The sequence below is a fragment of the Mustela erminea genome, chromosome 7 (assembly GCF_009829155.1).
Source record: "Mustela erminea isolate mMusErm1 chromosome 7, mMusErm1.Pri, whole genome shotgun sequence".
Taxonomy (NCBI): domain Eukaryota; kingdom Metazoa; phylum Chordata; class Mammalia; order Carnivora; family Mustelidae; genus Mustela; species Mustela erminea.
The window spans coordinates 65,925,704-65,937,353 of record NC_045620.1 but is presented as its reverse complement, the minus strand read 5'-3'; the positions used below and the strand labels follow the sequence as shown (position 1 = coordinate 65,937,353).

Below are 11,650 nucleotides of genomic sequence, written 5' to 3'. Positions count from 1 at the left end.
TTTTATAAAAATAAAATCCTATAGTTGTTCCACATCTGTCTCATTGCCAATGTAAAGAATCAGGCTCACACTTTATGCATGCTGTATCTTGACCTGCATAGGACCTGCAAATGTGGGAGAATTATGAGTGATTTACACTGGAAAGTGTTCTGTGGCTGCCCACATACACCTGTAGCATTGCTAATTGGGGAGTACCACTGGAACCACAAAGAGAAGCAAGAAAACGCATGTTTGCTGCCCTCCTTCTATTGCCTTCTTGCTCTGCGAGAGGAAGGACTTAGTGAATTCATCTGGCTTCCCCCGAGTGCTTCCACCCCTCGGTCCTCCAGGGCGCAGGGCCCTGTCTGTGTCAGCAGCGATACGACCCGCATGTGTTTATAGCATTTGAACACAGTCTCCTCTTGATGCAAGGATGCAACTCAAACGTCGTGGAGAAGCATTTTGCTGGGGCCTGGACGGCGTTACCCATGAGCGTGGATGTTCAGGGTTAGAGATCATATTGTGCTCGCGCGGAGGGCCCTCTCCACAAGGACTAGGGCCGTCATGTGTTTAACTGTGCATGTGCGTGCATGTGTGCATTCGTGAGTGTGCGCGTGTGTGCATTTGTGTGTGTGTGTATGTGTGTGTGAGAAATGTGGGTCTCCTGAAGAGTGGGGCTCAGAACAGAGGTGGGTCGTGTCCACCTTTAAGGGTGCTACTGCTTCTGGCCGTCCTCTGCGGGTCTGGCAGCTGCCTCTATGTTTCTCTCCCGAAGTCCTATGGAACCCTGACCCTTGGGTGCCTCATTCTTATTCTGATTTAGTTCTTTGGTTTGAAATGTTCCCTAGTCCATAATTAGCCTGGTATATCAGCTGAGACATTAGCAGCAGCAAGCAACAGAAGACCAATCCAGGGGCACCTGGGTGGCTCAGCAGGTTAAGCCTCTGCCTTTGGCTCGGGTCATGATCTTAGGGTCCTGGGATGGAGCCCCGTATTGGGGGGGGTCTGTGCTCAGCAGGGTTCCTGCTCCCCCCCCCAACTCCCCGGCTGCCTCTCTGCCTACTTGTGATCTCTCTCCGTGTGTCAAATAAATAAATAAAATCTTTAGAAGAAAATAAGACCAATCCAAATGGGCTTAAACAGAAAGGGAATTTGGGGGCTCCCACAGTGAAGTCCAAGGGCACAGAGAGAGGGCTCAAACTCCGTTTTTAGGGGTGAGGCTTGGGGAAGAGCCCTGTGATGGACAGAGAACCCACTGGGACATCTAGTGCTGGGAGGATCGGGGACACGTGCCCTGTTTCCCCAAGGACGGGAAGTCACCAGAATGCACCATGCCCTCCACACCTGGTTATAACCTTTTGCGAAATTCAGTTTTCCGTCTGTTGTACTGGGCACCTGGGGCTGATTTCTCAAGCAGCCCAGGTGGTAGGCACGGTTTTCCTGACACACACTGCCGCCTGAAGCAGGTTCTTTTTTTTTTTTTTTTTTAAATATATTTTTTAAAAGATTTTATTTATTTATTTGACAGAGAGAGATCACAAGCAGACGGAGAGGCAGGCAGAGAGAGAGATAGAGGGAAGCAGGCTCCCTGCTGAGCAGAGAGCCTGATGTGGGACTTGATCCCAGGACCCCGAGATCACGACCTGAGCCGAAGGCAGCGGCTTAACCCACTGAGCCACCCAGACGCCCCTGAAGCAGATTCTTCATCCACTGCTGATGCAAAGCTTTCCATCCCTGGCCAGGCCGCCGTGGAGGTGTGACTGCCCCAGCAGAGCACTAGTAACTGGGCCCAGTGAGGGCAGAGGCTTTCGGGGTGCAGATCCCCTTTTCCTCGGGTCTGCTTGAACACTCAGGGATTCCCTCAAGGATGGCTCCCCCAGAATCGTACTCCTGCAGTTGTGCACAGTAGAAATGCCTGCATAATAAAACATCAAAGATACCATTGCTGCCAGGCAGTTGGTGGGGGCGTTCCTCTCCCCCAGAGCCCTACTGACAGGCTCTCCATGGCTGGAGAGCTGGAGGACGGGCTCTCATAACATTTCACTTCACACCGCCATTCCTCCAGTGGAATCCCCCAGGATCCTGGTGAGTAGGACAGGTCACCCTTCCCAAGGCCCCGGAGGGGCCCATCCACCTTGATTCGCTTTCCTCTCACCCTCCCAGCTGAATGTGGCTTCTGCCCCCTCCTCCCCAATCCCAGTGTTCTCTGACACCCGCTCTCATTGCTTCTTGGGGGCAGCTTCCTGCCCACCCAGAGAGCGAAACAAGGAAGGGCTGGGCGGCAGGGCTTCGAGGCCCCTCACTCAACTCCAAACGGTGAGCTGTTAGCAGTGTGTCTGTGGTTGTGTGGGGGTCACGCCTGGGGCCAAGACCTCCTGACCCCCTGCTCTGGTCTGGTCCTCTTCCATATTCTCTATCTCCCTCTCCTTTTCTCCTTTCTCCTTCTTACATCTCCCCACAGCCCTCTGCCCTTCTCTCTCCCTGAGCACACTCTTTCTCTCTGCAGACTAAATGAGGCTGATTGAACAAACCTTAGTACATGCAGACTATGAATATCGTAAACCAGATGATTTTATTTTTTTTTAAATTATTTATTTATTTATTTATTTAAAGTTTTTTTTTTTTTTTTTTTTTTAATTTGACAGACAGAGATCACAAGTAGGCAGAGAGGCAGGCAGAGAGGAGGAACCAGGCTCCCCGCTGAGCAGAGAGCCCGATGTGGGGCTCGATCCCAGGACCCTGGGAACATGACCTGAGCTGAAGGCAGAGGCTTTAACCCACTGAGCCACCCAGGTGCCCCTATTTTTTATTTTTTAAAGATTTTATTTATTTATTTGACACAGTGAGAGAACACAAGCAGGCAGAGCTGCAGGCAGAGAGAGAGGGAGAAGCAGGTTTCCCAATGAGCCGAGAGCCCGAAGAGGGGCTTGATCCCAGAACCCCAGGATCATGACCCGAGCTGAAGACAGACGCTTAACCGACTGAGTCAACCAAGCACGCCCAGATGATGTTTTTAAGAACGTTTGTTGGTGGTGACGGGTGGTGGGGGTGCATCTGGGTGTCTGAGTCCGTTAAGCGTCCGACTCTTGGTTTCAGCTCAGGTCATGATCTCTGGGTCTTGAGATCAAGCCCTGTGTTGGGCTGCATGCTGGGCATGGAGTCTGCTTCTCTCCCTCTGCCCTCCCCCGCTTCATGTAGGCACGCACACACACTTTCTCTCTCTCTCAAAAAAATAAATAAATCTTTAAAAAATAAGTTCTTTGGATGAGACTACCTGCGATATACCGTGCACAGAAAATCTCAAGGGTGTTTTACAGTCAGTATGAGCTCAGTTGTCCGATCTCCACACCCGGTCCCTAAAGACGGTACAAATCACTCAACACAGAGTCATCCGTATAACACCACAGTGTCCGCTTCCTTTCACCTCTGCCCTTTGGGGTGTAGGCCCTGTCCCTGGGTCAAAGCCCTTTGAAGACCCACGGAATGGCAGGTCAGGCCAGAGCCAAGAATGCATTGCAAAGGCTGGCCCATCTCTCCTCCCTCTTGCCCCAGTACGGTGTTTGTTACTTCCTCCCCTTGGGAGTATCCAGAGGCCCTGGCCTAGGGGAGAGATGAAGGCAGAATTGTTGGATCAAAGTCCAAACACATAATAAAGGCATCTCCCTGCCCCACCTAAGGACATGATAATGCGGGTTTACTTACACACAAACCCAGAGCAGCGGGCTGGCCCGCCATAAACCTTCTCTTATTACAAAGCCGGAATCTTTTCCATCTGTGTTTGACTTGCAGCCTATGAAATAATGTCTATAAAAATAAGATTGGAAGCGAAAATATCGAATGCAATAAATTATGGCTACACTGTGTTCCCTCCCGAGGGATGTCCTGGCCAAGAAGCCTTCAATATTTCTATCTAGGGCTGTGCTTTGTATTTTCTCATAAAGCATTCCATTTGTTGATGGGAAGAAAGAGCCTGGACTGCTGAGCTCGATTCAATAGAGCGATGGTGTTTGGCTGTCTTTACCTGCCTGGCATCTTAATTTCTCTTCCAAAGCAACAACAGCTCTGTTCTTTGTGGAGCGGCAGAATGAAAGCCAAAAGGGAGGCTGCCCGGGGTGGATTTGTTGGCCAATTTCCATCACATACCCCCACCGCCATCACGACCATGAATCCAGACGCCGTCCCCATCTTCCTTCATGGATTTAACACATCTACCATGTCCCAGGCGCTGGTGAGGGCCTGGGAGGGTGGGAAACCTGAAGGATTAATAGGACACAGATCTGAAGGTTTAACTTCTTGTGGCAGATGGGCCAGACAGACCAATAACTTAGAAGAAGAAGGAAACTCAGCAACAAGGAACAGAGAAAATTCTCCCAGAGGTCAAAGGAGGGAGACCTAAAGAGGCGTTTCAGTTGAGTCTGGAAGGGTGGGCTGGAGCTGGACTTGCAGGACTGGAAAGAAAGGCTTTCTTGGAAGAGCGACCGAGGTACAAGAAAGCACAAAATTCTAACACAGGGTTGAGGAGGGGAGGAATGAACTTGTCTGGCTGGACCACAAGGTGCATGAGGGTCAGTGAGGGAAGTCAAGTTGAAGGCTGGATGGATCCAGGTCAAGAAATAGTAGGGCTGAGGCGCCTGGGTGGCTCAGTGGGTTAAGCCTCTGCCTTCAGCTCAGGTCATGGTCTCGGGGTCCTGGGATCCAGCCCCACATCAGGCTCTCTGCTCAGCGGGGCTCAGCGGGGAGCCTGCTTCTCCCTCTCTCTCTGCCTACCTGTGATCTCTCTGTCAAATAAATAAATAAATAAAAAAAAAAAAAAAAAAAAAAAAGAAATAGGAGGGCTATAGGAGAAGGTTACTCAGTCTAAGGATTTGGGCCTTTTATATGGTGGGATGTGAAGGATCAACAGGAAGTTACTGAGATGTGGTAGTGGAGCTGGTTTCGAAGCTAATCATTGTAGTGCCGTCTCGGAGCCAGTGGACATTCTCTCCTTTCTCTCCACACTCACTTCCCTGAAAAGATCGCAATTCCTCCCCCTTCTTGGCTGATTCAAAAGTTCAGCAAAGATGATGAGTGTTAGCTATTTGCTTTAAATCCAACCACTTCAGAGCGAAGACTCTGGTGCAGGAACCACAATTCCCAGAGTGCTCCGCGCGCTGGCTCGCGGCTGCAGCCGACGCTGCGACCAAGATGGCCGGGAGACTCGCCACTTTCCTCAAGGATGCCTGGGCCAAGGAGCCGGTGCTGGTCGCGTCCTTCACCATCGGGGGCCTCGCTATAATTCTGCCGGCTTTCAGCCCCTTCACCAAATACGCCACCATGATCAACCAGGTCACACCCTACAACTATCCAGTGCCCGTTCGGGATGATGGGAACATGCCTGATGTGCCCAGCCACCCTCAGGACCCCCAGGGCCCCAGCTTGGAGTGGCTGAAGAACTTGTGAGCACGCCCTGTGAAACGGAGGAGGCCCCTCCCCTGTAGTCAATAAAATGCGAAAAGCAAAAAAAAAAAAAAAAAAAAAAAAAAAATAAATCCAACCACTTCACACTCTGTCCCTCTGCCTTGAGCATCTGTGGCCGAGAAGAGAGGGGGAGGGACGAGAAGGGAGCACAGAGAGTGTTACTCCTACCTCAGGACGAGTTAGTTAGTGCTTTGGATCCTTTCTAGAAAGTGGATTTGGCTTGGGAGAGGCATGATGGATGAGGGTACCAGGTGCTTGTTGGGTTGGCAGGTACCATAAGAGGAGTGGAGAGGACAGACGTGAGTGCGCTCACATGGCCCGCTCTGCCCTAGATGTGGCTCTGAAGTGTTCGGCTCAGAGGAGAGAACCCCAGGGTGCGAGACAAGGACCAAGAGACCGTGGGAGGAAGCCCAGACTCCGCTTGTGGATGGTTGGACGAGGCAGGGGCCACTCTCTGTGGCCTATGTTCTTGGAGTTGGGGTGACGCTTCCCTCATCCCACTTTTCTGACGATTCTGATGGGCTCCAGGGGAGTCGGACTCAGTGGGCATTTCTGTACTTTCTAAATTCCTCACTTGGCTTTAGTTAATTCCTCACTCGGCCCCCAGGGCAATTATATCCCTTTATTCTCTCCTCTTCTTCTAGTCTGTGTAGAGGGAGGAAAGTGGACCGGTTGTCCCACTGGGGCTGGCCCTCGATTCTTATCCTCTGGCCCATGTTGACGATGGGGGCTTAGATCTCTCTTTCTACCCCACGGCACACGAGCATGAGTCTGAGGAGCTGGGACTGTGGGAGAAGAGGCGCCTGGGACCAGCCCCCGCCTCGCTGCCATATTGTGCTCTGAGGAAGAGGGGAGAGGGCTCTTCCAGGCCGCACTGGCAGCCGGGCCAGCGCTTGTGGTAGGCGGTGTTTATGAGAACGCACAAATGTTTATGCGAGATTGCCAACTGGTTATTTATGAGTCTCTCGGCCTTTCCCCAATAAAAGCTGTTCCCTCAATGTTCTGACAGGCCTTGCATCTGTAACTAATGTGTCACTCGCTCAGCTAATGCAGTTCACTTGTGTTTATTTTTGCAGAAAAGCAATTTATCCAGCCACTCTGGAAAAAAAAAAAAATACCCGGCTTGTCAGGAGCCTTCTTTGGAGCAGAGTGTTTTTCCTCAAAAGAAACCCCAAATGTCTCTTAGCGCAGGGCAGACTTTTGGTGCGTCAGTGTGTCCGTGGGTCTGTCCTGTATGGGAGAGTGCGTGGCGTGGCTGGCGTGGGCCCCAGCTCTGTCCCTAGGGTCCAGAGGTGTGTCTTTGTGCCTCCGTCTGTCCGGGCCTGGGTGGGCTTGAGATAATTTTTTAAAAAGGTGCTGGGAGTGGGGCTGGATCTCACTGTGCATTCCTCTGGTGGAGATAAATCAAAGCTGGGAAAGTAGGTTGTTGGCCGTTGAAGGGCCTGGAGATGGCAGTTGGGGGAAGTCTGGGAAGAGGGAGAAGGTTAAAAGGGAGGCTGGCTGGCTTCATGGCGGATGGAGCGTTAGCGCTGGCAGGCCAGGCTGGTGACTGTAAAGCCGCAGAGGAAGGCTGTCTTCCCAAGGCCGTTCATTTTCTCATTCCCACTCTGCTTTCCTTCAGGATTGGCAGTAAAACTTCGGAGGAGAGAGCCTGCTCTCCGGGCTTGTGTGGGATGTTGTGAGAAAGGGAGCCTGAGAGGTCATTTCCAGCTGCCCAAGCGGATTTCTGGAAAAAGGACCAGGAAGTGGAGTGTGTGTGTATGTGTGTGTGTGTTTGTGTGGCTCACAGACACCCAGGGGACAGGAGTCTGGCTGAGCTGGTGGGGTCTGCCAGGAGGAAACAGGGACACCCACTTGGGCCAGGGAAGGTCCTGTCTATCTCTGTGGTCCTCATTATCATCCCACAGATTGTTCTTCTGACTCTGGCTGTCAATGACCCAGCTTGGGCTGGGCGGGAGAGTCCAGAAGGCTCCTGGCAGACTCTGCCGGAGGCTGGATGAGCTCCTGGCTGCCTGTGCCCCGCCACGGCCGGTTGGCAGGAATGACGGCATACTAGGATGGTGGGGCCTGCGCCCTGCACCAGAGGGGACTTGGCACTTGAGAGCCCAAATAAGATGTCTTCTCACAGCTTAGATGAAATCTTCGCTGCCTCCTCCTGATTTGCAGGAAAATATGAAGTACATGGTTCAAAGTTTTCTCAACCTTGAGTTTTCTGCCAGTAAGTTTTCATTAAACCTTTGGTGCCCGCCGAGTGATAAATCAGTCGACATTTGTACACCCACCGAAAAATGGAGAGAGTTGTGCTCTGCCTGAAGCCTGTTTTTTACAGCCCTGGGTTTGTGGCAGTAGTAGTTCTGTCTGGCGTCCATAACCTGGCTGTGAGGTGGGACCCTACTCAAGGTTTCATTGGCTAGGTGACATCCACGTCACCCCTTTGTGTCTCTGTGACCAGAGTGAATTTGACTAAGGAGTCTGCTTTTCATTTTGGCAGGGGTGTGTGCTTGTAGGAGAAAGGTGAGGGGCAGAAAGATGTCAGGGCTGTACTCTAGTTTCCAGGGAGGGAATTCAAAGGGGACAGACAGAGTTGGTGGTCTGGGTAGTGGTGGAGGCAGTTGGACGGTCGGATTTGCTCTTTTGATCTTTCCATCTCCTTGTCCCTCGAGAAGCCCCCTGCCCCTCCCTTCAGGGCCCCCAGAGGGCATGTGCCCTTGGCCCCTGTCCCTAGAGGGGCCCCCTACCCCTGCCTTTCTTCTGCTTCAGCTTCCTCCCTCCTTCTGGTCACCGTGGGGCTGAAAGCTCCTTGCCGCTGAAGTCCTTCCCACACTGGTGGCCTTTTCTCGGTGGTGAGCTGGAAATCTCTGGGGTGGGTGCAGGCATCAGTGCCACCCACACCTTCCCTGTCTGGTGGCACAGCAAATAGGTGGGGGGAACTCTGAGTCGGGGGGTGGGGACAGAAGGACCGAGGGGATGCTCTTGTACTAGGGAAAAGAACCTTGCTTTAGAATCTGTCAAGGAAAACACAAGCCCCCAACCCCCCTGGTTTGAGGGTCACCTCCCCTTCCAGCACAGCAGTCTGTTGGGCTCCCTGAGGCTCTCCCTCCTGCTCCACTGCAGGCTGTATGACAAAGCTGTCTTTTCTGCCGTGGCCCTCTCTTCTATCCCAGGCGGGCTGGCACCTTCCACCTTGGCTGCTGCAGGCCAGGGATGGGCTGTCCTGTGAACAGACACATCATGGAGCCGTGTTAGTCCACGAGTAAGGTTATTCTCAGGTCCTAAAATGAGGATTCACCAACTCCAGCGTGCACAGGGACCCAGGAAGAAATGCAAGGGGAGGAGAGACAGGCCCCAGAACGAAGGTAAGGGCCCTGGGCCTGGCGGTTGGGAAGCAGGGGCAGTGGTAGGCACCGCAGCTACCGTGCTCCATGCACAGTGGCGACCCCGTCTGCAGCAGGGGGTGCTGCAGGGGGGCCATGACCACCCAGGGAAGTCGGCGGTCCTATTTTCAAATCTGGACTTTAGTGTGAATTGTCCCAATGTTGTGTAGACAACAAACTTCAATCTAAAATGTGGTGTTGGCCCAGCAGTATGGGCCTCATGCCTGCTGGCTGGCTGTGGCTAGTCCTCCTCTCTGCTGTTGTGAAATGGGGCAGAGCTGTCATTCTGGGTGTTTCGAGATGTGTGCCCTGACTCCCCGGTCCTTGCCCCAAGCTAATTTCGGGATGCCTGCTTCAGGGAGCTACGACAGCTCGAGAGTTGAACACAGAGCTGGTTTGCTGAGAGCAGAGCTTTAACCGAAGCTGTCCTCTTTGGGGGACATAGGCTTGCTTTTTCTCCAGGCGGGGACACAGACCCCTGTTCTTTCACTGAGTATGATCCTGGGGAAGGCCCTTTTGGACCTGGCCTCTGGGGAGCCGGGGGCAGGGAGGGCAGGCAATGGTCATCCTGGGTCAGGGCACCTTATCTGAGCAGGTGACAGATGGAGTGTCAAGGACGGTTTCTAGTTTGGGCGGTGGGGGATGTGGCACTTCCCCAGAGAGGGAATGCTAGAGAATCTCTGGGTTTGCGGGGGAAGATCTGGACATCTCTGGATTCTGCCCTGTCTTCCTAGTTTGGAAGTGGGGGAAGTGCGGGGGAAGGCAGCTTTTGGCCTCAGATGTGACATTGGAAGTATGGCCATATGGAGCCCTGGCTGGGGAACACGTTCTGGGCTCAGCTGGGCTCCCCAAGGACACAGTCTGGCAATGACCACCGAGCTCAGGAGGTCCACTCATATTGGCCCCAGGGTCACTGGGGCTTCTGGGATCCTCTAGCGGCATGGAAAGTGTTCAGGTCTCAGCTCTGCACTTTCGAATGTGACCTTGGGAAATGATGTCACTTCCTGGGTGTCCATCCCTTGTCTGTAGAGGGTCTGGCTGGTTGATCTACAGCATCCAAGCAGCCTGCAAGTTCTCTGACAATTACTCTGTTGCTGGCTGCTGCCATAGCTCAATCTGGCCCATCTTTTAGAGTGAGGATGGGACTTCGCTGCTCACACCGCAGTCAGTGTCCTGCAAGGCACAAGGTAATAGGGGCTTAATGTATGTGGAATGAATGAGCAAGTGAGCTCCTTGGCAGCAGGGAGCTAATCCCGCACACAGGAAATAAGCAAGCAGGTGACCCCTGGGGCAGACACATTCTTACTGTGATTTCATCCTGGCTCCTGGTGGCCAGGGAGGGTGAGGGCACTATAGGCTGAGGGCCACTCAGGCCTTGAGGCTGGGGCCTCTCAGTCCAGCAACTTCTACAGACTGGCTGGTGGGTCCTGGGCCGCCCTACCCCAGAATTGCCTTTCCAAATCCTTCCATGTCTCTGGATTTTCAAAGCTTTTTTTTTTTTTTTTTTTTAATGCTCATGTTTGGCAATGTCATGGGGGACCAGGCTGGTGTATTTGAGGATGAGGCAGCCTCTGGGCCACACCCATGGCCAGTTCTGCTGCCGGAGGGCAGGAAGGGAGCCGGACCCAGGCCCAGACTCCTAGTTCTCAGAGGAGATGGAGCAGAAGCAGAAGCTGGGTCCATCTGTGTGGCTATGGGATTTGTGGCTGCAGCTGTGGCCCAGGCCTGACTAGACCCCTGTTTGGAGGAAGGGGAGAGTCTAGGGTGGGTGAGAGTTGGGCCATCTGGGAGAATCAGTCTACAGGGTGACAGCGGAGCTTTTGGAACTCAGGCAGGAATCTTGGGGTACATCCCTTCACCTTGGCCTTGAGCACAGTGGGCGCTTTGTGATTGCTTGCTATCACCCCTCTGAGTGCCCTAGCCCCACTCCGGGGCAGCCAGAGGTCTCCCCCAAGTACCTCACGAACCTCACCTCTGGGTGATGTAGGAGTGAAGTGAGGGATCCAGGTTTGGCTGTGGATGGAGGGCCCTAAGTATTTCCAGATCCCCTGGCACCAGGATCACTGGAGAGTTGGGGACGCTTGTGCAGCCAGGCGGGGGCCAGGTCTGTTAGTCGCCATTTTCAGGACCTCACTTGTCCCCCATCCTGATGGGTTTATTTGGAGAAAATCTCCAAATCTGTCTTGGGGATTAGTGTAACTGAGGAAGGGGCTCTGGGAGCTGGGGCTGACACTGACCCGGTGACTGAAAAAACAGATGTATTTGCTCAGGGTTCCAGAGGCTGGAAGTCCAAAGTCCAACTGCAGAGCTGGTTTCCTCAGAGGCCTCTCTCCTTGGCCCGCAGGCGGCCACCCGCTTGCTTCTCTTGCTGTCTTCTTCACGTGGCAGTCCCTCTATGCGTGCACCCCTGGTGTCTCCCTGTGTGTCAGAGTCTCCTCTTCCCGTCAGGACACCTGTCCCATTGGATTAGGGATCGTCTAACAGCCTCATTTTACTTTAATCACCTCTTTAAGACCCCATCTCTGAATACAGCCATCTTCTGAGGTACCAGAAGTTGGGGCTTCAGTGTATGGATTTGGGGGGCACACAGTTCAGCCTATACTAGAGGGGATGGAGACCACAAACAGGGCCAAGCACAAGATTGCATGAGGGTACTATAGTTAAGGGAGCGCTCTTCATATCATAGATACTGTTATTATTTGGAAATCTTTTTCATCTTTTTACAGTAATCATGTTAGCTCCAAAGGTGGTCAGTGTGTAATGCTTACTGCAGATTTCCTGCAGGTGGCAGTAGAGTGCTTGTTCTAACACGATCTGTATGTTACAAAAATTTCCTGACT

The 11,650-nt window shown here is 52.8% G+C and overlaps 1 protein-coding gene across 1 annotated transcript; it reads left to right on the top strand.

The window, feature by feature from the left end:
* Positions 1-5,117: 5,117 nt before the first annotated feature.
* Positions 5,118-5,506, top strand: LOC116595506 (NADH dehydrogenase [ubiquinone] 1 alpha subcomplex subunit 3-like). Its single transcript, XM_032351939.1, has one exon. The coding sequence runs from the start codon at positions 5,164-5,166 to the stop codon at positions 5,416-5,418; it is 255 nt and encodes an 84-aa protein (XP_032207830.1). The 5' UTR covers positions 5,118-5,163; the 3' UTR covers positions 5,419-5,506.
* The last annotated feature ends 6,144 nt before the right edge of the window (positions 5,507-11,650 follow it).